The sequence below is a fragment of the Oryctolagus cuniculus genome, chromosome 8, assembly GCF_964237555.1.
Source record: "Oryctolagus cuniculus chromosome 8, mOryCun1.1, whole genome shotgun sequence".
NCBI classification, from domain to species: Eukaryota; Metazoa; Chordata; class Mammalia; order Lagomorpha; family Leporidae; genus Oryctolagus; species Oryctolagus cuniculus.
In genome coordinates this window covers 117,875,422-117,900,510 of record NC_091439.1, presented here as the reverse complement: position 1 = coordinate 117,900,510, position 25,089 = coordinate 117,875,422, and the positions used below count along the sequence as shown (strand labels likewise).

Below are 25,089 nucleotides of genomic sequence, written 5' to 3'. Positions count from 1 at the left end.
CGTGCCTTGCGTCCACACTGCATGTGGAGCCCAGAGACAGACAGTGCTGCCTGGAATAGGGAAAGCCCACACGCGCCCATCCCCGGGGCCACTGTGCTACCCACGGTGTCCTGGCCTGCTGGGGAAACCTCACGCAGCACACACGGTTCCCGCAGAGGCTCAGCCTCGGTGCCCACACCACCGTAGCTGGAAAGAATTGGGAACGTGTCGGAGAACTTCCAGCCACGAGTCACAGCGAGAGGAGAGCTGGTGTCGGGGTGGGGAGGGAGGGGCAGTGCCTTTGCCCTGGTGTGGTCTCCCTCCCAGGTAGGGGATTGCCCTGGGGACTCGAGGGACGCTCCCCACGTTGGATGCTCCCCAACTTGAATGAGACATTTTCCCTCTTCACAGCGGGCCGATGATTTACGATGCAGGTGTCAGTTGGAGAGAGGCAGTCCTGGGGGTCTATTTATAGCCTCTCCTTGGTCCATAAAAGGGAGGGGAGAGCAGCCCTGCCGTCTTCAGCTGGAGCTGCCGGGTGGACAGAGCCTCTCCCTCCTCCTTGCCGTCGCCTTCCCGCGTGGGTGAGCGTCTTCCTTCTTGCCTACCCTCATCTGTGGCTTTGGGGGAAGGGGTGATGAGGGGTGCAGACGCCGGCTTCCCCGGGTTTCTTGAGTGGTCCTGTCTCAGGGTGAGGAAGAGCTGACCCTAACCCTCCCTCACGGACAAACTGCACTGAGGAAAGAGCAGACCTGGGCGCTGTCAGGGGGTCTGCGTTGGTGCTGTCGGTGCCCCGGCCGCGTGGTCTCTGCGGCTGCCCGCCTGCCCGCCTTCCCCGTGCCCTGGGGGTTAGCCCCTGGTTTTGCAGCCCTGAGGTCTCTGAGTCATTGACTGTGGTCGACAGCTGTCATGAGGTTCTCAGAGGGAGCTTTGAGCAGGTGTGAGACAAGGGTGGGTGGTTTCTTAGCGGGGAGAAGGGACCGTTGAGCTTGGGATGGGCGAGTGCCTGGGGACGGGACGAGTGTCTGCCCTCCTGGCAGGACGGTCCGGGTCTGCCTCGGAGCACAGGTGTCCCTGCTGCTCTCTCTCTGGGCTTCTGAGGTCCTTGCAGAGATGGGCCTGGTGCCTACCGCACTCGTGCCTTGGAAACCACAGCAGCCTCTGGGGGCCGGGGCTTTGCCCTCAGAGGCCCGGGCAGGGCAAGGCGGGGGGAAAGGGGGTGTTTTAGGGGGAAGCTCCCAACTTTCCCAGTCTCCTCCTTTCACGTGAAGTTCCGCTGTTACAGGGGAGAAGCGGAGCAGGAATCAGGGCCAACGCGCAGCAGAGACACCTTGGGGGTGACTCGAGCCCAGTCCCGGAGTGCAGGCTGTCCTGGAATCCAAGGGCTTGGTCACTTGGGTCCAGGCCAACTCTGGGGGCCGACTCAGCGATTGCACCGCCCTCGGGATGGACATGCTGTGATGTGCTGACCCTCACTGCCCGGACAGGCAGCGGGGCGAGGGTGGGGCCGAAACGCAGGTGCTCTGAGCGGTGCTGCACTGCTCCGTCCGCTCCACCTGCTGGGAATGTGCTCAGTGCACCTGCATTGAGACGCCTCAGGGAAGCCCCGTGGGGTCTGACAACTTCATGGTTGGTCATTCTCCACAGCGCAGACACTGTGGGTTTCCGGGCCACTGGCCTGTGCACGTTATCCCGTTTCTCCTTCCAAGCACTAGGGGAAAATGAACCGGGCTCTTAGGGAGCTAAAGAACTTGGTGGCCACAAGGTTGAGGCCATCAGTCACACCTGTCATGGCTCTCAAAGGTTATTCCGAGGTGCACTTGAGAATTTGGCTGCCAGCAATCAGGCATCAGACCACGTTGGATTAATTGCTGGCGGTGTGCTTACGAATTATCTCGTGCTTGGTTGTTTTTTTGGTGATAAGCCCTTTGGAAAATGCTTTGGTGACCATGGTTCCCATGTGAGTGGGCTCTGAGAGGTCCTGCGAGCTGTGGGCTTGGCCACTGGGGTCACTCCCCTGCGGTGCTGTCGTGTGGCGGCGTGCTGATTGCTGTTGGCATTTTTACCCGCACAGATGACAATTCCTTTCATACAATGGAAGTGGGTGCTTCGTACTTGACATGTTCTCACGGGCTGAAGCTGCTCGTGGTGACGTGAGAGATGTGTTCCAAATATTCTCTGCAGGAAGGGATTAGCGTGCAGAGAGCCGCGGGCTCAGTCCTGCCGCGAGCCAGGCTCACGTTTCGCCCTGCTGTCCTCATTCCGGAACGTGTCAGGAGCACGCGGGTGTGGCCGGCAGCGACCATGGGTGCTGCTCCGGCGTTCAAGGGCAGCCGCGGTTAAGTGCGCCAGTGCCGTTTGAGCTTGCAGGGGTACTGGTCACCCCAAGTTCAGCTCCCAGGGAGGCAGACCAAGGCCCCACCCTGAGAGGCACAGGTTGCTGCATCCTGGTGAGTCCAGGTCTCCAACGCCCAGCACCTGGAAGACCCATGTGGCAGCTGGTCTCCGAGGAAAGGTGGTTTTCTTTGCCTTTGGTGTGTGTGTGTGTGTGTGTATGTGTGTGTGTGTCGGGTGACACTGGACACATATCTGAGATAGTTTTCTTGAAGGAAAATAGCTTCGTATGTACACACTGGGGGGAGGTCTAGAGGCCCGAATGATCTCCAAGGTATCTTCTTCTTCTTTTTTTAAGATTCATTTATTTACTTGAAAGTCAGAGTTAGACAGAGAGAGAAGGAGAGGCAGAGAGAAGAGAGGTCTTCCATCCACTGGTTCACTCCCCAGTTGGCCGCAGCAGCTGGAGCTGTGCCAATCCGAAGCCAGGAGCCAGGAGCTTCCTCCAGGTCTCCCATGTGGGTGCAGGGGCTCAAGGACTTGGGCCATCTTACTGCGTTCCCAGGCCACAGCAGAGAGCTGGATTGGAAGTGGAGCAGCTGGGAGTCGAACCAGTGCCTACGTGGGATGCCGGCACTGCAGGTGGCAGCTTTACCTGCTACACTACGGTGTCAGCCCCAAGTCCCCTCTTCTTTAATGTGCAGTATGTAGTTCCCTGAAGCTGGGAGCATTCTCCCAGCCTTTTCTTACATAAAGGCCTACAGAGACTCCAAGGCTGCAGCTACTGTGCCCATGCTGGACCAGAGGTCTCGTCACACCCGTCATGGGGACATCCTAGGCTGGTCTGGACAACTGCACAGGAGCAAAGAAACAGCAAAAGCATGGGCCTGGGGCCGGGCTGGGCTTGTCTGGGTCGTGCTGGGGCCAGAGAGGAGTCGGGGAAGGGGAGTGAAGATGGGGCACCTTGACCAGAGGGTCAGTTGTCCAGAGGACAGAGCTTGCTCCCTGAGCCAGGAACTCTAAGATGTTTCCACCCATGAAATCCAATGGTTCCATGATTCAGGCTTGGCAGGCGCCTAGCAGATGCTCCAAATGTCTGTGGGACGGAAAGTGGGTGGAACCAAGGGTCAGTGCATTGGGAGGGCCCTTGACAGCTCTGAGTATTGACGGCCCTGAGCACAGCGTTTCAGGAAGCAGGGAGCAAGTGTGGGAGCAAACGCAGCGAAGCGTTCTCCCGCCACGGCCCGTGGACGTCTCCGGGGGACCGATGCCCAGCACAGCTGTGCGTGAGGGTGAGGGACACCGCAAGTGTGTGCACTGGATGGAAGCTCTGCTCTCTTCACTACCAAGCACACGCCCCTCACACACGGAGTGCTCGGAGGCTTCCAGGCGCCAGGCAGTGATACACGGAGGGTGCCGACGTGCACGTGGCACTGGCCAGGGTGGCCAGGCTCTGAGCTGTGAAGGCCGGGGCCGTTCTGTCTCCCTGCCCTGAGCGTGGGTCTCACCAAGCGTGGCTGACTCTCCGGGCGTGTAGCTGCCATGGTTTAAAAATTCCAAGGTAGCTTATTCTGTCCTGTGACAGGCCATTGTTGCGCTCCTACATGCCAAAAAATGCAAACACATTGCAGGTGACTCAGCACTCACATAGAGACCGAGATGAGCTGGTTCCACCAGGAGGAGAAGTGTGTGACGCGGACGGCTCCGGACCTCTGCTGTAGCGAGTCACCCCCATTAGTGCAGATCAAAGTGAGAATGCCCTGGCCTCCTTCTGAGTTCAGGTCGGTGAGCTCTTCCCAGCTGCACAGAGCCAGCGCATAGCATATGGGCAGGGACTTTTCTGGAAGATCTTTTGGCTGACTCACTGGAAAATCCCACTGAGATGTGGCTGAAGATATGTCAAGTGATGAGGAGTTTTTTCAGATGCATTTTCCCATCTACAGAGCTCAACGTAACCGCACGTGGTAGAGACAGCTGCCGACTGAGGCTGCCGTACTCTCCTGCGAGCCCACTGGCGGGCATGACGCAGATGCGACAGGCAAGTTAGCTCGAGGCCCCGGGTTTATGCTGGAGTCAGAATTTGAGCCCAGGTCTACCGGGACGCCCGGCCTCTGTCTGCATCATAACGCCTCCCTCAGACTGGGGGAGGTGCTTGGTTGTGCTCTATCAGGTGCGACGTTCTGTTCTGTGTTTGTAATCACGTGTGCTTCCCACTGCAAAACCCCAGCCGGGTCCCCACGTGTAGGCGTGGCTGGCTGACCTGTTGTGAAGAGGAAGTGCCGAGCTGCGTGAGTGTGGCAAGGAACGGGAGTCCGATGGCCAGCCCGCTGGGCGCGCCCTCTCCTCTTGGGTCCTGTGTGTGTTGATCTCCACGTAGAACAGGTGTTTGCTGGCCCTTGAGGATCCTTCCAAACTCTGATGTTGGGATTCTAGGGGGTCACAGGTCTGAAGGAAATCAGTCATGAAGAGTACATTTGGGGTGAATCCCGTGTTTTGATTGGTTTTCTGAACCTGCCCGTGATCTAGACCACGGTGAGGAGTGCGGGTGAAGATGCTTTCCTCTCGCAGCCCAGCCCGCCTCCCCGACCCTGCAGGGTGGCCCCCACGTCCCTCGGGGATGTGCCCCGGGGCCCTGCCTGAACTCCGGTCCTTAACTCAGAAGGGAGGCCTGGAGATCGGGTTTGGAGGAGCTCTCTTGGCCTTATTTGGGAAATTGGTGCTATTGGAATACCATCTCCACATGTCTGTCAGGATGGCTGGCTGGCCCAGGCAGTGGCGTTTTACTTATTTTGGGCGGCCCACAACAAATGTTCTAACGTCTCCCAGGTCTCCCACACGCGCTCATCTCCCCACGTCTCTGACCGTGAGGCTGGGCTCGCACCCCTCCGGCCCACTCCCACCCAGCTCACCTCCCAGCAGCTTGTGGTTCCGGGGATCTGGATCCGGGGGTGGGTGCATCTTGAAGACCAGGTCCTTTCCAGGGGCCCCTTTGAGCGGTGCAGCGACTCCGGCTCTGGAGGCTGACGCGTGTGGCAGTTCCGCTCACACCCTGCCAGTCTCCCTGCTGCGCCTCCCTGCTGCGCCTTTGTGGCCTTGGCCCCTGGTTGGTGCCCACATCAGGGCTCATTGTGGGGCCTCTTTGGCCGCCCTGTGCTCCTGTGCCCAGTGCTCTGTTCTTGCTTCCTGGGGCATTTGTGTCCCCCTCTGCCCTGGCTCTTATCGAGCCTCCTCTTGTATTCTAAGCATTTGTTTATGTCTCTAATCTGTGCTTTAATTATTTTTATCCCTCGCACTCACGATGCTTTTAGCACTGCCACGACACAGCCGGTACTCTATAAATACTTGTTTAGTGTTAAGTGAAATGTACTACAGCCCAATCTCCCAGTTTCGTGGAAGCAAATGGAAGATGAACTCCAGGGCCAGGGAGCTCCATGGCTCCCTGACCTCTGGTCTGAGGTGATTCCCTCTTCTGTCCCTCTCGAGTCGAGTTTTTTCCTGTTTGTTTGTTTGGAAGCGGAGCAGCTGGGACTTGAACCAGCGCCCAGATGGGTACCCACTAAGCCACAACGCTGGCCCCTGGAATGGGTTTTATTGGCCATTGCTTTCCCTTTTGCACAGTGGAGGTGGGCACTCAGGATGTCTGAAAGGGAGCTCAATGCCACTTGTCCCTCCTTGTCCCCAGGAGAACACAAGATGTCCCTTGTTGCGGTGCCCTTCTACCAAAAGAGACACAAACACTTCGACCAGTCCTACCGAAACATCCAGACCAAGTACCTGATGGATGAATACACAGCGAAGAAGTAAGTGGCTGTGGTGAGGGGTCCGACGGGGAAAGGAGAAGTCTCGTGCGGTTCCCTGACGCCTGTGTCCCGGCTGACCGGGCGGTGTGGATCCTGCTGGCCCGGCTCCAGGCCTGTGGAGTGGGGGAGGCAGGGCCATCCCAGTGTGAGCTCAGGGACATTCCTCTCCCAGGACGAGGGTCTAAAATGGTCCCCAAACAAAGGGTACAGAGAGGGGTACTAGCGGAGCAGACGTGGGCAGGAAATCCACTGGGGCAAAGTGAAGGGGTGGGCGGCTGGCGTCAGCACACTCCTGCTACTCGGGGGTCCACGTGCAGGTGTGGCTCTGTCCCCTGTGGAGGCTGCCACTCTGGGGTCCACGTGCAGGTGTGGCTCTGTCCCCCGTGGAGGCTGCCACGCTGGGGTCCCTGTGCAGGCATGGCTCTGTCCCCCGTGGAGGCTGCCACGCTGGGGTCCACATGCAGGTGTGGCTCTGTCCCCTGTGGAGGCTGCCACGCTGGGGTCCACGTGCAGGCGTGGCTCTGTCCCCCGTGGAGGCTGCCATGCTGGGGTCCCTGTGCAGGCGTGGCTCTGTCCCCTGTGGAGGCTGCCATGCTGGGGTCCACTTGCAGGCGTGGCTCTGTCCCCTGTGGAGGCTGCCACGCTGGGGTCCACTTGCAGGTGTGGCTCTGTCCCCCGTGGAGGCTGCCATGCTGGGGTCCCTGTGCAGGCGTGGCTCTGTCCCCTGTGGAGGCTGCCACGCTGGGGTCCACTTGCAGGCGTGGCTCTGTCCCCTGTGGAGGCTGCCACGCTGGGGTCCCTGTGCAGGCGTGGCTCTGTCCCCTGTGGAGGCTGCTGTGGGCCACCCCTCCTTCCCATGTTCCCCAGGTGTCTCCTGGGTGGCAGCGTGTGCCCGGCCCACACTGCAACTGCGTGTCTGCAGCTTCAGCAGACCGATTAGAAGGTGGCAAGGAGTCAGGAGAGAGGGCGCTGGGCCGGGTGTCCCAGCCATAGGTCCCTGCCTCCCGTCACCAACACCCTCTATTTAGAAACACTTGTGGTGCTTTTGCTTAGTTGCCATCCTGTGTGACAAACAAAGCCAAACAGTGGGAGCCCCCCCCCCCAATGGCCCTAGGGAGTTCATGTCCGCCAGATATATATAATCATGGCCCTGAGCCTGGACCAGGGGAGGCCTGACGGGGCTGAGGGAAATGGCCCCAGGGGACAGAGTAGCACAGGGACACAGGCGAGGAGCTGTGTGTGTGAGTGCATGTGCACGCGTGTCTGTGGTACGTGCATGTGTGTGCCCCTGTGCAGGTATGTGTGCATGATTGTGCATGTGTGTCCATGTACACGCATGTGCACACGTGACACGCTGATCTGTCACAGGTGCGTGTGTGCTTGTTTGTGTGAATGTGTGCATGCACGTGTGTCTGTGTGCACATGTGAGTGTGCTCTGTGTGCAGCCGTGTGTATGGGCAGGACTGGGGTTTGTCAGGATGAAGTGCTGTGTCGTTGTGCACACCTAACTGTAGCTGATGTCCGTGCAGGCGAGCGTCCACCCAGATGTCCACCCACAAGTCTGCGTCCACCCAGATGGCCACCCACAAGTCAGCTTTGCAGAAAGCCTCCAGCCAGACGTCCTCTGGGGGCACAACCTGCCGGCTGTGTGCCAAGCGGCTGAGTGCGGCAGAAGAGGAGGAGCAGGAGAGCAAGAACAGGTACCGGCTGCCGGGCCCCTCTGCCACAGGAGCCACAGGAGCCACAGGAGCCGCAGGAGCTGTGGCTTCCCGGAGTGAGGACGGCGATGCCCCCGCCCTCTGCCTCTCGCTCACTCTTGCATCCCGGAAGCATAGGACCTGGAGGGAGCTGGCCTGTCGCTCAGTGGGGCAGACGCTGCGCTCGCCTGGGCCCACGTCTGTGCCAGGCAGCGCCGAGTTCCGTCTCAGTGCCCCGTGCTCCCCTCTGCCCGCCCCGTGAGCAGCGGGACCTCCATGGAGCACATGGGGCCCTAAGTGTTGGGATGAATTTGGAATGCCCACTTGCCTGGCCGTGGCTGCTGCAGAGTCCGGGAGGCTGTGGGCGGGGCAAGGTCATCTTCCCGGGGCAGCCAGGGTTGGACAGCTGTGCCGTGGAAACCAGAGTGGGGAGGGTCCGTGACTTGTCATACTTTACATTTCGATGGGGCCGCAGGAATGAGACGGATTAAGCAGAGTGCCAGCCTGCGCATTATTTCCAGATGACGAGAAGCAGCTGCGACCGCACTTCGGCCTTTTAAGAACACAGCAAGCATGACGATCCACGGTGCTTCGGCTGCATTCGTTCTGCCTCGTTTCCCCTCCCTGCCCTCTGCTTCTCCTGGAAGATATTTCTGTCTCCCTAAAATCTTAAATCCTGATGGGAAGATGAGATTTGGGAAAACACGCTTCACTTTGGAAGCTGCATTATGATAAAGCAATGCTTAATGAAAGCTATGCATAGCTGGAAAGATGGACCCCTTTAAAAGCATTTTATTTATTTATTTGACAGGTAAAGCGAGAGAGAGAGAGAGAGAGAGCAATAGACAGATTCCATCTGCTGGTTTACTCTCCAAAGGCCTGCATGAACCAGGACTGCAATGGTTGAGTCAGGACGAAGCCAGGAGCCTGGAACTCCATCCAGGTCTCCCATGTGGGGCAGGAGCCCCAGCATTTGGGTCCTCTTCCGCTGCTCTCTCATGTGCATTAGCAGGGAGCTGGATGGGAAGTGAACTGGCCTTGATGTGGAGTGCCAGCACTGAGGGGGCAACTCAACCTGCGGGCCACAGCGCCTCTGAATTATCTTTAAATGCCTCAGGGGAATTTTGCCATGTGAATGAATTTTATTGTAAAATGAGGATTTTTTCTGGGAGGGGGGAGAACCACTTCAACAATGTAGACATTAAGACAATCTGGGTGTTTATGTACTGGGTTCTTCTTTCAAAAGAGTTCTTCTTCTGTTTAAGTTCTGGGGACTAGAAGCAGGAGCGCTTTGTGATCGATTAGACACTGGCGTGACCTTGAACGTACCCTGCGTGTCTACTGTGTTAGACACTGGCGTGACCTTGAACGTACCCCGTGTGTCTGCCGTGCCCCAGCAGGCGGTGGAGGCTGAGGCCTGAGGGCCAGCAGGAAGGACCGCTGTCAGGGCTGGTTGCAGGACCTCACAGGAGGCCGGCCCCGCTGGGAGGCCAAGCACGCTGAGGAGGGGCTCCGGCTCTCCCTGCGCCCAGCTCTGACCTGGACGTGGGTGCTCTTCATCTGGCCGCCCCGCAGCTTAGTCTCAAAGCCACGTGTGGCTCGTCCCCCAGAAGGTTCCCTCCCAGTCAGGTCTTTCCTCCCCAGAAGGGAAGAGTGAGTGAGTGGACGGCATCGCAGGCTGGCCCTGGGCTGTGTGGGTCTTGCTGTGAGGCAGGCCCGGGGCTCGGGCAAGTGGCGTCATGGCCATGTGTTGGGGTTCAGTGTTCCCACTGCCCTGGGTTACTGCAGGTGCTTGTGCGTTGCTGGCCTGGTTTCTGTGGGAGGCAAGGTTGTGGGCTCATCAGCCTGAGTGACTGCTTATGACCCCGTGTGAAACCATCCTGATGGGGTGCTGGGCACACCGTGGGGACACACAGCTGGTTAGAAGGCCCCTCCAGGCCGGCGCCGCGGCTCACTAGGCTAATCCTCCGCCTAGTGGCACCGGCACACTGGGTTCTAGTCCTGGTCAGGGCGCTGGATTCTGTCCCGGTTGCCCCTCTTCCAGGCCAGCTCTCTGCTGTGACCAGGGAGTGCAGTGGAGGATGGCCCAAGTGCTTGGGCCCTGCACCCCATGGGAGACCGGGAGAAGCACCTGGCTTCTGCCATCAGATCAGCGCGATGCGCCGGCCGCAGCGTGCCGGCCACGGCGGCCAGTGGAGGGTGAACCAACGGCAAAGGAAGACCTTTCTCTCTGTCTCTCTCTCTCACTGTCCACTCTGCCTGTCAAAAAAAAAAAAAAAAAAAAAAAGAAGGCCCCTCCAACCCTGTACTGGGTCTCTGTGGACAGTGGGCCCCCGCATGGCGCATCTGTCTGCAGCGGAGACCCGTGTGCACTGACACGGGGGATCCCACCCAGACCCACAAAACCCCTTCTCAGTGTACGGATCTGACTGGATCCACACTGGGGCTGACTCCTGCGAGGTCAGGGGTGGTGGCTGAGTTAGCAACACAGCCCCGGCTCTGGTCACTCAAGGGTAACGCCCACGGGGACTTCAGACAGCTCCAGACAGAGCGCATCTTCAGCTCGGAGGCAGCCCCACTTCTCAACTCCTCCCACGCACCTGTCCTGGGTGTGAGGGCCTCTGGCGGCATCTCCAGAGTCACGTGATGGGGCAGGGCCTCTGACAGCATATGTAGATGTTGGCACCACGTGTGTGCATGCTGACGACACGTGTAGATGCTGACAACACGGGGAGATGATGAGGAATGTGGGGACGAGATGTGTGAGAGAGCCACAGGGCGTGGGGCTGGGGGTGAGTCTCGGGGGGTGGTCTCGGTGCTCCAGTCAGCCAGGCGGGAGTCCGTGAGTAGGGGTGGGAGACAGCGGAAAGGCCAGGTGCAGGGGAGGCAGCCGCCTGGAGGGGAACCAGCTGGCTGCGCAGCGGGAGTGGCCGGCAGGGAGGACCCACATCCATGTTTCAGGCTTTACAGCTCCTTCGGCCATGTCCTGCGTGTAGAAGCTGCAGAGCTTCCTGGAATTCCGATTTCGAGCTTCCTGATCGGCTTGTGTTGGTCTTGGTTTGATTTGGGGTCCAGGAAGTTCTGACCACCCAGTGGGGCACGCGATGTTGTGGATGGCGCGTCGGGTGGCAGCCCTGATGGTGGCTCCAGCACAGGCCTCGTTAGCACAGCCTCACTTTGGGGTATGACGTCCGCTGGCCAGGTGGCCCTGGGTGGCCTGGACCGAGTGGACCTCAAGTCAGACTGGAACAGGACGCGCAGGCCAGTGGTTCTCAGCTGTGTTGAGTCTCAGTGCCCGGAGTCCTGCAGACAGCTACGCCCCTTTACAAACCCAGGGTGTTGCATGTAGGCGCCCGGGGGCTCTGTGCACCCAAAGGCTGTTCGGTGGCTCCCGGTGTGGTGCAGCTTTATCAGGCTCCTACGCATGTGAGCTGCTGGTGTCTGCGGAATACTCCACGTGTGTCTGGTTTCCTGGCTCAAGTCTGGAGCTCGCCGCTTGTCCATCATCACATGTGCCGTGTCTCACGGGAGACTATGCACGGGGACCCTAGGAAGCACGGTGCCCGGTCTCAGGGCCGTCCCCCTCCCACCCCTCCCTGTGCCTCTCGTGGGTAACGAGAAAACGGGCGCATGGCTCGCCTCTCTTTAATTTCTCAGTCACGTGTAGCTCTTCCTCACAGCTTCTTCACGTATGATCTTAACATGTTTAACGAACCGACTTAGCAGAAACGGCGCTTCTGTTCCCGCTGCCCCACGGGAGGCAGTGCTGGGGGGACCTGTGTGGGCCTTGGCCCTGCCTGTCCTGTCACTGACGTGGCTTCTGCCTCCTGCAGGTACCGCTCCCTGGTGGCTTCTTACGGCGAGGCCAAGCGGCAGCGTTTCCTCAGTGAGCTGGCCCAGCTGGAGGAGAGTGTCCACCTGGCGCGTTCCCAGGCGCGCGACGTGGTGGACAAGTACGCCCTCCAGCAGATGGTAGGGGCCTGGCCTTGCAGAGGGGGCTGGGTGGGGGTCGGTCTGCGGTCCGGGCTGGGGACTGGCCTGGGGACCTGCCCTTGGGCCCCGCCCTCACCTGCTGGTTTCCACAGGTGGAGGACAAGATGGCCTGGGAGAGGCACGTGTTTGAGGAGCGGCTGAGCCGGGCGCCGGAGATCCTGGTGCGGCTGAGGTCCCACACCGTCTGGGAGAAGATGTCCGTGAAGCTCTGCTTCACCGTGCAGGGCTTCCCTACGCCCGTGGTGCAGTGGTGAGCGTGGTGTCGGGGCGGGTGAGCACACAGAGATGGGAGGGGGTGAGCATGGTGTGGGGGCGGGGTGAGCACACAGAGATGGGAGGGGGTGAGCATGGTGTGGGGGTGGGGGTGAGCCCACACAGAGGTGTTGAGGGGTGAGCTCACACAGAGGTGGGGGGGGTGAGCACACAGAGGTGTTGAGGGGTGAGCACACACAGAGGTGGGAGGGGTGAGCCCACACAGAGGTGTTGAGGGGTGAGCACACACAGAGGTGGGGGTCAGCACACACAGAGGTGTTGAGGGGTGAGCACACACAGAGGTGGGAGGGGTGAGCCCACACAGAGGTGTTGAGGGGTGAGCCCACACAGAGGTGGAGGTGAGCCCACACAGAGGTGGGGGTGAGCACACACAGAGGTGGGAGGGGTGAGCCCACACAGAGGTGGGGGGGTGAGCACACACAGAGGTGGGGGGGTGAGCACACACAGAGGTGGGGGTGAGCACACACAGAGGTGAGAGGGTGAGCACACACAGAGGTGGGGGGGTGAGCACACACAGAGGTGGGGGTGAGCTCACACAGAGGTGTTGAGGGGTGAGCACACACAGAGGTGGGAGGGGTGAGCCCACACAGAGGTGTTGAGGGGTGAGCCCACACAGAGGTGGAGGTGAGCCCACACAGAGGTGGGGGTGAGCACACACAGAGGTGGGGGTGAGCACACACAGAGGTGTTGAGGGGTGAGCCCACACAGAGGTGGAGGTGAGCCCACACAGAGGTGGGGGTGAGCACACACAGAGGTGGGGGTGAGCACACACAGAGGTGTTGAGGGGTGAGCACACACAGAGGTGGGGGGGTGAGCCCACACAGAGGTGTTGAGGGGTGAGCCCACACAGAGGTGTTGAGGGGTGAGCACACACAGAGGTGTTGAAGGGTGAGCACACACAGAGGTGGGAGGGGTGAGCCCACACAGAGGTGAGGGGTGAGCCCACACAGAGGTGTTGAGGGGTGAGCCCACACAGAGGTGGGGGGGGTGAGCACACACAGAGGTGTTGAGGGGTGAGCACACACAGAGGTGGGAGGGGTGAGCCCACACAGAGGTGGGGGGGTGAGCACACACAGAGGTGAGGGGGTGAGCACACACAGAGGTGGGGGGGTGAGCACACACAGAGGTGGGGGTGAGCTCACACAGAGGTGTTGAGGGGTGAGCACACACAGAGGTGGGAGGGGTGAGCCCACACAGAGGTGTTGAGGGGTGAGCCCACACAGAGGTGTTGAGGGGTGAGCCTACACAGAGGTGGAGGTGAGCCCACACAGAGGTGGGGGTGAGCACACACAGAGGTGGGGGTGAGCACACACAGAGGTGTTGAGGGGTGAGCACACACAGAGGTGGGGGGGTGAGCACACACAGAGGTGTTGAGGGGTGAGCACACACAGAGGTGGGGGTGAGCCCACACAGAGGTGTTGAGGGGTGAGCCCACACAGAGGTGTTGAAGGGTGAGCACACACAGAGGTGGGAGGGGTGAGCCCACACAGAGGTGAGGGGTGAGCACACACAGAGGTGGGAGGGGTGAGCCCACACAGAGGTGGGGGGGGTGAGCACACACAGAGGTGTTGAGGGGTGAGCCCACACAGAGGTGGGAGGGGTGAGCCCACACAGAGGTGGGGGGGTGAGCACACACAGAGGTGAGGGGGTGAGCACACACAGAGGTGGGGGGGTGAGCACACACAGAGGTGGGGGTGAGCTCACACAGAGGTGTTGAGGGGTGAGCACACACAGAGGTGGGGGGGTGAGCACACACAGAGGTGGGAGGGGTGAGCCCACACAGAGGTGTTGAGGGGTGAGCCCACACAGAGGTGTTGAGGGGTGAGCCCACACAGAGGTGGAGGTGAGCCCACACAGAGGTGGGGGTGAGCACACACAGAAGTGGGGGTGAGCACACACAGAGGTGTTGAGGGGTGAGCACACACAGAGGTGGGGGGGTGAGCACACACAGAGGTGTTGAGGGGTGAGCACACACAGAGGTGTTGAGGGGTGAGCACACACAGAGGTGTTGAAGGGTGAGCACACACAGAGGTGGGAGGGGTGAGCCCACACAGAGGTGAGGGGTGAGCACACACAGAGGTGGGAGGGGTGAGCCCACACAGAGGTGGGGGGGGTGAGCACACACAGAGGTGGGGGGGTGAGCACACACAGAGGTGGGAGGGGTGAGCCCACACAGAGGTGGGGGGGTGAGCACACACAGAGGTGGGGGGGTGAGCACACACAGAGGTGGGAGGGGTGAGCCCACACAGAGGTGTTGAGGGGTGAGCACACACAGAGGTGGGAGGGGTGAGCCCACACAGAGGTGTTGAGGGGTGAGCCCACACAGAGGTGTTGAGGGGTGAGCACACACAGAGGTGGGAGGGGTGAGCCCACACAGAGGTGTTGAGGGGTGAGCCCACACAGAGGTGGGGGTGAGCACACACAGAGGTGTTGAGGGGTGAGCACACACAGAGGTGTTGAGGGGTGAGCCCACACAGAGGTGGGAGGGGTGAGCCCACACAGAGGTGGGGGGGGTGAGCACACACAGAGGTGTTGAGGGGTGAGCACACACAGAGGTGTTGAGGGGTGAGCACACACAGAGGTGGGAGGGGTGAGCCCACACAGAGGTGGGGGGGTGAGCACACACAGAGGTGGGGGGGTGAGCACACACAGAGGTGGGAGGGGTGATTCCACACAGAGGTGTTGAGGGGTGAGCCCACACAGAGGTGGGGGGGTGAGCACACACAGAGGTGGGGGGTGAGCACACACAGAGGTGGGGGTGAGCACACACAGAGGTGGGGGGTGAGCACACACAGAGGTGTTTTGGGGTGAGCACACACAGAGGTGGAGGTGAGCCCACATAGAGGTGGGGGGGGTGAGCACACACAGAGGTGGGGGTGAGCCCACACAGAGGTGTTGAGGGGTGAGCCCACACAGAGGTGGAGGTGAGCCCACACAGAGGTGGGGGGTGAGCACACACAGAGGTGGGGGTGAGCACACACAGAGGTGGGGGGTGAGCACACACAGAGGTGTTGAGGGGTGAGCACACACAGAGGTGTTGAGGGGTGAGCACACACAGAGGTGGAGGTGAGCCCACACAGAGGTGGGGGGGGTGAGCACACACAGAGGTGGGGGGTGAGCACACACAGAGGTGGGGGGGGTGAGCCCACACAGAGGTGTTGAGGGGTGAGCTCGGTGAGCCCACACCGTGGTGTGGGAGATGAGCCCATGCAGGTGAACCGTGGTGCAGGGCGGGGTGGGGTGGGTGAGGGGCTGGCAGGCTCTGCCCTGGGCACAAAGGAGACCCAAGTGGTGCCTGCCTGGGGTCCGTCCTCTAGACGGTGGGCTCGGAACTCTGTGGAATGCTCCTGAAACCCAGGTCGTTGAAAAGAGTACACAGCAGTTTTTCCCTCAGTGATGTTGTTTCAGCTATTTTTTAAAATTATTTTTTGAAAGGCAGAGTTACATAAGGAGGGGAGAGAGAGAGAGAGAGAGAGAGAGAGAGAGAGAGAGAGAAAGAGAGAGAGAAGTGTATTTCCCATCCACTGGTTGACTCCCCAAGTGGGCCACAATGGCCAGGGCTGGGCCAGGCCAAAGCCAGGAGCCAGGAGCTTCCTCTGGGTCTCCCACGCGGGTGCAGGGGCCCGGGCACTTGGGCCGTCCTCTACTGCTTTCCCAGGCCACGGCAGGGAGCTGGAACAGAAGCGAGGAGCCTGGACAGGAACTGGCACTCATCTGGGATGCCAGTGTAGCAGGCTGAGGTCTACCCTAAGTGGGTTTTTAGGAGGACTTTTATTCAGAAGTCGTTCCCTGAAGCGAGCTATGTGTGCGTGCACAGCTGGGGGTCAGTTTGCATGCGCGTCAGTGCCTACTGGCACACAGCTGGGCCTGCCTGTAACTGTGGGGACGCATGGTGGAGACTCGAACCCACGACTTCATGGCTGCGGTGCCACAGAGGAGCTGCATCTCCATGCCGGCTGACACTTCCTATTTCGGCACCTGCTAGAATTAAGTACATCTGTAGCTCTCTGTTTACACTTTGACTTCAAAGGTCAATGGAAAATGGAATTAAAAGACGTTTATTTTGGCACAAAATTTCTTTGGAACACCGAGCTTAGGCCTTCATGAAACACACTCTGACACGTGTATGTTCCTTGGTCCCTGGGCCAGGTCACTCAGCAGTGGGTAGGGGCTTTGCTGCTGGCCTCTGCCAGTCAGGAGGGCTGGAAGGGAGGCTGAGGCCACCCCAGGGAGGGGCTGCCACTGTGTCCTGGGTGGCACCATGAGGCCTGCGGCCAGGACTCTGCGGTGAGACCCGGCACGTCTGTCCTGGTGCTGTGCTCAGCTGGGCTACGGCCTCGCTATGCTCAAGTGGGCAGCCTGGGACCAGCACCAGGCCGGCTTCTGACCCGAGCAGTAGCGAATCCTGAGAATTCATGGGGTCCGGCTCTTGGGATACCAGGCTCCCCCAGCCTGGGGTACTGAGGGAGGCTGGGGTCGTGCACTAGTCGGGCGAGGGGCGGGGCCAAAGGAGACGTCTATCTGCCTGGAGCTGAAGGTGGGCCTCTGTGCTCTAGGTACAAAGACGGCAGCCTGATCTGCCAGGCGGGGGAGCCCGGCAAGTACAGGATCGACAGCAAGTACGGCGTGCACATACTGGAGATCAACAGGTACGGTGCGGCCGCGCCGCAGGAGTGAGCGCTGCCCTTCCTTCCCGCGTCTCCGGGTGCCCAGTCTAGGTTTTTACCAAAGGATCGGGCCATCGACCACCTGCCTCTGTCCAATGCTAGTCTTCTACAGCACTCCCTCAGGCCTCAGCTGTTGCTTTGTTAAATGGCCGTCACTACCTAACTAACGGGCCATAGCAAAGCCTTGCGCACCTGCCGAGGAGTCAGAAGTTTGGCTCCTCCCCCGGCCCCAGGTGACTTGGGCTGAGGCCAGGTGGCAGGGCTGTCACTGCCTCACCCACCTGAGGGAGTTCTGTGAGACAGGAAGGTGTGTCTGCGGCGGTGTGGACCACGGCGTGTGTGCGTGTACACAGCAGGGAAAGGGGACACCGGAGCCGGGAGAGACGCTCAGCCGTGGTGGCACGGTCGCTAGGCTCAGTTTCCTTCTCTGCAATCATTGACTCACTTACATTTATCTCATGTGACAGGGAAGGAGCGGGGCGGGGGAGAGAGGTCTCCCAGCCACTGCTTCACTTCCCAAATGCATGCCAAGGCCAGGGCTGGGCCAAGCTGAAGCCAGGGTCTCCCATGGGCGTGGCAGGGACCCAGGGACGCGAGGGCTCAGTTTCTTTAGAGGGAAGCATGTTCTTACTTCTCACGGTGGCTTCAAGGGGTCCTGTCGTGGCACAACACTCCCATCAGCCTGCGGCATCTTCTCCCAGGTGCACACTTCTAAGGACAGGGTTTGTTTCTCTTCCTTCTCTTCTAGTTAGGAAGTCATACCCCTTGGGTTCTGCTAAGGCAAACGGTACTCGGGGGCATGGTGAAGGTGGCGAGGACCCCGTGGTGGGGCCTGCACTGGGGACAGACTGGGCTCTGGCCCCAGTGCGGCCAGTGCCGGTCACGCACCTGGGCTGCCGCTGCCCTTTGCAGGGGCAACGCTCTCTCCTTGGACTCCCAGATGGCGCGGAAGTGTGGACAGGTTGAGCCGCATAACTGGGGCCGGGAGCCCCTCCCCGATCCTGGAGCGCACGTGGCTCTGCAGGGGGTTGCCTCTCACCTGGGCCTGCAGGGTGGAGACGCCAGCTTGTGTCACAGTTGACTACTTCCAAGTTGTGGGTCCATCGCCGTCGTCAGAGGACCCACGATTGCCCTTTCTCAGCTGGGAGAAACGTCGCATCCATGCTGGTGTGCTGGGCTGGCGCCCACGCAGTTGTAAGCCCACTCCCAGATCAGCGCCCCTTCCTCTGCCTGGGATTGTGCGTGAAGGTGACCAAGATGAGTTTTTGTGTTTTCGAAAAAGAAATGGAACCCTATTGCAGAGGGGCCGATAATTAATTCCACACAAATCAAGTTTGAGGGCTATTTTCAGGTGAATTCAATAAGTTTTCCAAAGCCAGTCAGCTGGGAGGGGTGGATGAATCCGGAAACAGCCAGTTTCCTTGTGACTAAATCAAGCCCAATATCACAAAGGACTCTTGCATTTCTTTGGTGTTTTTCCCATTTGTCTTATTTATCATGGTTTGTAATGCATTTTCTGATGTGAGCTTTGGTTTTGAGGCTGGAATATGGAGTTCAGGGCACGGGAGGAATGGGCTTTTTCAATCAGGGCACAGCTGTTGGCTTGCTCCAATTCTGGCTTTCTGTCATTGTTTTGGGTGCCTCAGCCGACTTTTGGTTTCTTGAGCGGCAATTTCCTAAATGGTTTCTGGGTCTGAGTTGGTTTTGCCTTCTTCCCTCCCAAATTTTGTATTCTGACGCAATACAAACAAGAGTTTAGACAGAGGATCCAGTATGAAGTGGAAAACACAACCAATTGGCGTGTCATGCTTAGAAATCTCCAGGCAGCACGACCAAGATGAGTTTTTGTGTTTTGGAAAAAGAAATGGAAGACTTTTGCAGAGGGGACCGATAATTAATTCCCCCAAAATCAAGTTTGACGGCGATTTGCAGGTGAATTCAAGGTGCAGACACTGAGCAAACTGGGAAAGCAAGCTCCCAGGAGCCCCTCTTGTCTCAGCGTTCCTGCTCCGACGGCGAGGCCTTTCTCGTGCAGTGCCCACGCCCCTCTGGAACAAGCCACAAGAAGCCACTTGGGCAGCTGCCTGCCCGCAGCTGTTGCTGGCGCAGAGCCGGCCACCCGACACCCGCCGGCCGTCTTGGTGCCATCTCCCTCTGTTGGGGAGTGACATTTGCTCCTATGAATGTTCCTTGGCCACTGGAGCCAAATTCTCCAAGTGCTGAGAAGGAGGCCTGCCCTGTGGTGCTATTTGGGTCTCGGCTTGTAACCAACACCGCTTTATACGGTCGTGAGCTCTTCTCCGGGGGCTCAGGTGTGAGTCCAGCTCCGCGCGGTTTCCACAGAGCTCTCACTCCTGTGTGAACAGGCTGGGGACAACCGTCTTGCTTCTTGTCCGTGACCCCCCTCTGTAATCCTTGGGGGGCGATTTTAAGGTTGAACGTGTCTCGTGCTGTTCGAGTTTGGTCTCTAAATTCTGCTCTGAGTTAATGACCAACCAGGGACTGGCCCCTGGAATCTGAGGGTGCTGGGGCCAGCGGCCGCCACGAGGAGCACGGGCCACCTCACCTCTCGTCTGCCCGTGTCTGAAACCCACAGTGCGGTCTTTGTTCCTCCCATGCAGTCGAGCTGGGGCTCTGCATGCTGAGACGTGGGGAGTGACGGTGCCCACCAGACGGCCACAGAAATAGGCCAGAGATGGTCTGTCTGTCCTGGCGGCTGTCCTGATGGAAAATAAACCCGTCGCCCCTCCGTGGCTAGCTGCCAGCTCTCCTGTGAGGTCACAGCTGTCATTAGACCTGGGTCTGCCGAACGCCCCCCTGTGGCTGGGGGAGCAGGAGGAGGAGGTCCTTCTGGGTGCTGGGGCGCCCTCTGCCCACCGCCCCGGCTCTGACCCCTGCAGTGGGGGGGGTTGACGCCCCCACTCCCGTACAGGCACGCAAGCTTACTTATGATCTATGTGTGCACCTCTGCCCTGTTATATTTTGCCTGGCACCAAACATTTGCCAAGAGCAATGTGAGAAGAACAAGATAAAAGGTAACCTGGAAGGAAGTCCCAACTCTCCCCCTGTCCACTCAGTGGTCAGCTGGGGGCACCTCTCGTCCAGTCAGTGGTCAGCTGGGGCACCCTAAGTGAGGGGCTTAGCGGAGTCTGACTGCTGTTAGGGGCCATGGGCCTCGTCACATGCCAGACAGAAGCTGGGGCCTCACCCATGTGCAAACACACATGCATGCAAACACACAGGTACAGATGCATGTGTGCACACGCATGAATATGGGCACACACATGCACACACATGCACACGTTTCACATTCCCTGCAGGAGCTGGGGCCCGTGCCACAGCTCCTTCTCCCTGAGCTGCTTCTGCCCCTGGGTGTGAGGTGCTAAGTGGTCACTGAACCAGCTAATTGGTGCTAATGTGCTAGGTGGCTCCCGATCCGAGTGCCTGAACTCCAGGAACAGGCTCGGTGTCCTGTGGGGGTGGGGCCTGCTTGGGCTATGCCTGCGGAACTCCTCCTGTGCGCTGTCCTCTCCCCGCGTGGTCCCATCCCACTCGTCTCGGGGTCTTGGTTAAGGAGCAGCAGAATGACAGTCACTCGCACGTCTCTGCTGCGGGGAACCTGCACCGCTCGGGAGGACGCTGGGTAGCGAGGTCCTTCATGGAGGAGAGAGCAGGAGGCGTCTTTGAACTAACGTATAATTCTAACGTATGATTCTAAAGTATAAGATTGATTTCATATTCCAAAATTACAAGATGTTTGCAAATACACTGTTGCATTTCACCATCAAGGTCATCCCAGGAAGTGTAGGAATTCAACAGTGTATTTTATATGGGATGTGTGTGTCGTATAATCTACAGAAGAGTGACCAGACCAGTGAACGGCGACACAGATCTGCACTGGGGACCTGGGTCCTGGGGCTGGGGTTGCACAGCGGCTGTGGCCACCTCCCCTGGCTGCCTCCTCACTGCCCAGTGTTGAGAACCCGTGACTCACAAAGACAAGTGGCTGCAAAGGGCAACGTTGTTTCACGCTGAAGTCTCGGAGTCGTACCCACGGAGCCGGGGCCCTGGCGCCCGAGCTGAGCTGCCGCTCACAGGCGCGGCTGGGCCTCAGCGGGGGTCGAGGACGGGGCGTTTGAGTGCAGTGTAAATTGCTAACATACATACATGGGGAGAAATTGTGACGTGCTTGGGGGATTCCTGGAACAGCGTCTGCAAACCTTGGATGCTAAGCCGAGGGCAGAGGGGGTGGGAGGGAGGTGTTTGGAGGACTCTCTCCACGGAGGGCTCCCGGCGGGGCAGGCCGCAGCCCCTCGCAGGGGTTGAGGACGTGGCATCCAGTGCCAAGGGCATGGCCTCCATCCTGGTCCACTGGTCACTTCCTGTTGTGAGCCTGCATGGGACACGCCCCCCTGCTGAGCTCTAGGCCCACGTTTGGCTCCCAGCCTCTCCCCGAAATCCTCATCCCTCTCTCTGTGCTCCCCAGCCAGGCCCTGGGACAGGGCATTCTGCTCCAGTGTCCTGACGGAGCCTGGCCCCTGTGCCGGGTGCTCCCGCCTCGCCCGCTTCCGCATCCGTGCTGTTGTTATTGATAGCAGGACAGGAGTGTTGCGAAGGGTTAAGGATATTCTCAGAAGACAGTCTTCCCCAAATACAACCGCTTCATCGTCTAGAAGAGCTAACAAAAGCGCAAACTAAGAAAATCCAACACCGTGACCTGACCCCGCCCCGGGCCCCCACGGTGAACCGGAGGTCGAGTCTGCACGCCCGGGCTCTGCGTGGGCCATCCCTGGAGCAAGGCACTAGACGGAGGCCGTGGCGCTGCCTGACACGGGGCTGGGGTTGGAACCCAGGGCAGGAGGGCGCTCGCGGTGGGCAGCAGGATCTCTGCAGCTTCCTTTCTCCTTCGTTGGAGACTGCTCTTTGTCTTGGTCCGTGCGCTATTTCCCACGCCTAGAGGAGTGGAGGGGAGAGCAGAATCGCTAGTGGCTTCCCAGGAGTGGCTCTGGCCTTTGGGGCCCTGGGCTTCTGATGCTTCTTAAAGTCAGACTTGGGCCAACTTTTTCTTCTTTCGGAAGTGAGATTGTTCGTGTTAGTTCTCTTCCGGACCAAGACTTCGCTGATGGTGCCTGCATTCTCGCAGGAGAGCTGGCAGACAGACGTCACCATGGGGTCACGTGGGCCTTGTCTACCCAGCTGTGTAATGTGTCGGCTCTCTCACCATGATAATAGGACTGCAGCATCTACTGTCCAGGGCTGGAGAATATTTTCTGAAATAGCTGGCTTCAGTAACTGTGGTGTGCCCGGCAGGGAGTGAAAGATCAATAAACATCCACACATCCCCCTACATCCCGCCTGTCAGGTGCACTTCTGGGAGCTGCTGGGGAGACAGTTCACAGCCAAGAAAATGGGCTCTGACTCTTGCATGATGGATGCAGGGAGACTGGAGAGCTGTGCCCTGGGGTCTTTGGCCACGTCTAGGTCTGGAGCACGCGTCGATGCCTCAGGGGGTCAGCATCGCCATCTCTGTGTGTCTGCGTGTGGTTCGTGTCCAGGGTTGACCCTCCCTCGGGATTCTGCAGTCTCCTGTTGGCAGAGGCTCCTTTTGGGGGCCAGTGGGGCTGTCCAGTCTGCTGTTCTGGCAGGTGTTTCTTACTTAGGAAGTAAGCAGGTCCTTGCCTGACCTCTGAATCCCTTGCTCTGGCTCCCGTGTGGGCTTTGGAGTCAGCCCTCGGCCGCCACATTGGAGGTGTTACACTGGGCTGTTAAAGGGCGGATCGCCCATGCATGGGGCAACCTGGAGGGTCGGGTGGCAGCCCAGCGCCAGGCTTCCGAGAGCTGGTGGATGTGCGGTTCCCACGAAGGCTGTTTACCAGGGGGTCTGGCTTTCTGCTGAGACAGCTCCTTGGCTCGCACACAGAACAGGTGCAGGAGTCTCCTCGGCAGGCCACTTGCGCCCATCCGGGTGCTTTGGCCAGAGAAGCCAAAGAGGTGGGAAGTGGGACCAGGGCAGGAGAGAGGTAGACAAAGGATCGGCCCAGCCCGGGAGCGCATCCCTGCCTGTCATCACTGCCTCACGCGGCCTCCTGGTTCGAGGCAGAGCTGGCATTGTTCTTGAACAGATCACTCACTGGCAAACCATCCGGGGTGTCGGCGGCTCGGCTTTCAAGGAACGCCTTTGTTCCAGTGCAGGGCACCGGCGCCCGCAGAGCCGCCCCACACACTCCCTTGTGCTTTTCTCTCCAAGGGCAAGCTTTGACGACACGGCCACCTACTCCGCAGTGGCCACCAACGCGCACGGGCAGGTGTCGACCAACGCCGCGGTGGTGGTGCGGAGTGAGTGTGCTTCTCGGGGGAGCCCTGGGGAGGCATCTGGGGGGTGCCTTGCCACCCACGCCCCTTTCCTTGCCATGTTCACCTCTTTGTCTTGCAGGGTACCGAGGCGATGAGGAGCCATTCTACTCCGTGGGGCTCCCGATTGGATGTAAGTAGATTTTGTTTGTATTTTCATGCAGGAAGATGTTGAGAGAGTTGGCACTTTATTTGAAAGGCGGAGTTAAAGAGAGATCTTCCATCCATTGGTTCACTCTTTGAATGGCCACAATGGCTGAGGCTGGGCCAGGCTGAAGCCAGGCGCTTCATCTGGGTCTCCTGTGTGGGTGCAGGGGCCCAACCACTTGGGGCCTCTTCTGCTGCTTTTCCAGGCTCATTAGCAGAGAGACAGATTGGAAGTGGAGCAGCTGGGACTTGAACCGGCACCCGTATGGGATGCCACACTACAGCGCCAGCCCCTGTTAGCACATAATTTAAAGAGTCATTTTCTAAGGGTGAAATCTTCTTAAAGGCTTGTATTTCCCCAAACTCTCCCAGGTCCCCGGTCAGTGTTAGGGTGTGCACCATCTGTTCCCTACATGTCTCTGGCTTGGGGGTATTTTTAGGCCCCGGTGAAGTCATCACTTGGAGACACTTTAGGAAAGTGCAGCGAATTCACATTCTCGAGGCGGGTGCATAATGCTGCTCCTTTCATGTTTCGGGACGCCCTTCCCCCCACCCGGGCGGTCTCTGTGGTCATTCCTGGGGTCTCCGCGAGGCGTGCGGAAGAGGCTTGCTGGGAACAGGCTCCCGGCCCCTCCCAGGCCCAGCCTTCTCTCCCAGTGTGCACAGCGCAGCCTTCAGTGTGACTCCGACTCGTGGGGGCCTCCCCTTCCTGCTCCTGAACCCCACGTGTAAAGCTGCCCGCTCTCGCGGGCCCTAGGCCTAGGCCTCTGTCCAGCCCCTGGGGGTCCTGGGATGAGGTTATCTCCATGTCCTGACAGGGTCTGGGCTGTGCAAATCCAGCAGGGGTGAGGCGGGCCACTGCTCCCTGTCCCGGACCAGGACTGACCCCTGCCTCCCACGTGGCCGACGCAGGCCGTCCTGAACTCCCAGGACTGCGACTGCGTGTTCCCGCAGCTTCGATGTACTGTCATTTGAGGCCGAGCTGTCACTCAAGTGTGGCGAGTGACTGATCGACAAAAGCAATGGCTGACAGGGAAACTTCTCTCGCAGTCATGGAATGCTTTGGGGATAGTTTATTTAGGTTGGTTTCTGTGTGGATCCCATTGCATGGGCTGCGCCCAAAACTCGGTGGGGTCCCAGACCACCAGCAGGCACACAGAGACCAGGTCAAGGTCAGCACAGGAGGCGGCAGCAGAGATGAGAGAGTCTGTGTGGGTGTGTGTGTGCACATGTGTGTGATATGTAGAGTGTGTATATGTGTGTGATGTGTGTGGTGTATGTGCATGTGTGCCTATGTGCATACGTGTGAATGATGTGTGTGATATGTGGGGGACGTGTATGTTTGGTGTGTGTATGTGCATATGTGTGCATTTGTGTGTGTGGTGTATGTGGATTGGGGGCATGTCTGTGTGGTGTGTGTGTGTGTGGTGTATGTGGATTGGGGGCATGTCTGTGTGGCGTGTGTGTGTGTGGTGTGTGTGGATTGGGGGCATGTCTGTGTGGTGTGTGTGTGTGTGGTGTGTGTGGATTGGGGGCATGTCTGTGTGGTGTGTGTGTGTGTGGTGTATGTGGATTGGGGGCATGTCTGTGTGGTGTGTGTGTGTGTGGTGTATGTGGATTGGGGGCATGTCTGTGTGGTGTGTGTGTGTGTGGTGTGTGTGGATTGGGGGCATGTCTGTGTGGTGTGTGTGTGTGTGTGTGTATGTGTGTGGTGTGTGTCTGTGTGTCTGAGTGTGGTGCGTGTATATGTGTGTGGTATGCATGTTTGTATATGTGCATGGTGTAGGTGTATGAGTGTGTGCTGTATGTGTGGTATGTGTGTCTGTGTGTAAGCACATTGTGTGTGTG

General features: G+C 59.2%; 1 protein-coding gene across 5 annotated transcripts in view; it reads left to right on the top strand.

Annotated features, from left to right (window-relative positions):
- The window catches only part of MYOM2 (myomesin 2), an 89,901-nt gene that overhangs the window by 7,625 nt on the left and 57,187 nt on the right, over nucleotides 1–25,089 (top strand). Inside the window, exons 1-8 of one of the 5 annotated variants that reach the window (XM_070047243.1) lie at nucleotides 464–563; nucleotides 5,996–6,113; nucleotides 7,643–7,813; nucleotides 11,644–11,782; nucleotides 11,896–12,053; nucleotides 16,633–16,725; nucleotides 22,991–23,079; nucleotides 23,177–23,227. In XM_070047243.1, the coding sequence (XP_069903344.1) occupies nucleotides 6,007–6,113; nucleotides 7,643–7,813; nucleotides 11,644–11,782; nucleotides 11,896–12,053; nucleotides 16,633–16,725; nucleotides 22,991–23,079; nucleotides 23,177–23,227 (808 nt within the window). In that variant the 5' untranslated portion in view covers nucleotides 464–563; nucleotides 5,996–6,006. Of the gene's footprint in view, nucleotides 1–463; nucleotides 564–5,995; nucleotides 6,114–7,277; nucleotides 7,339–7,642; nucleotides 7,814–11,643; nucleotides 11,783–11,895; nucleotides 12,054–16,632; nucleotides 16,726–22,990; nucleotides 23,080–23,176; nucleotides 23,228–25,089 lie in introns of those variants that run through there. The other 4 variants (XR_011378079.1, XM_070047245.1, XM_070047242.1 and 1 more) reach the window with 4 other exon arrangements.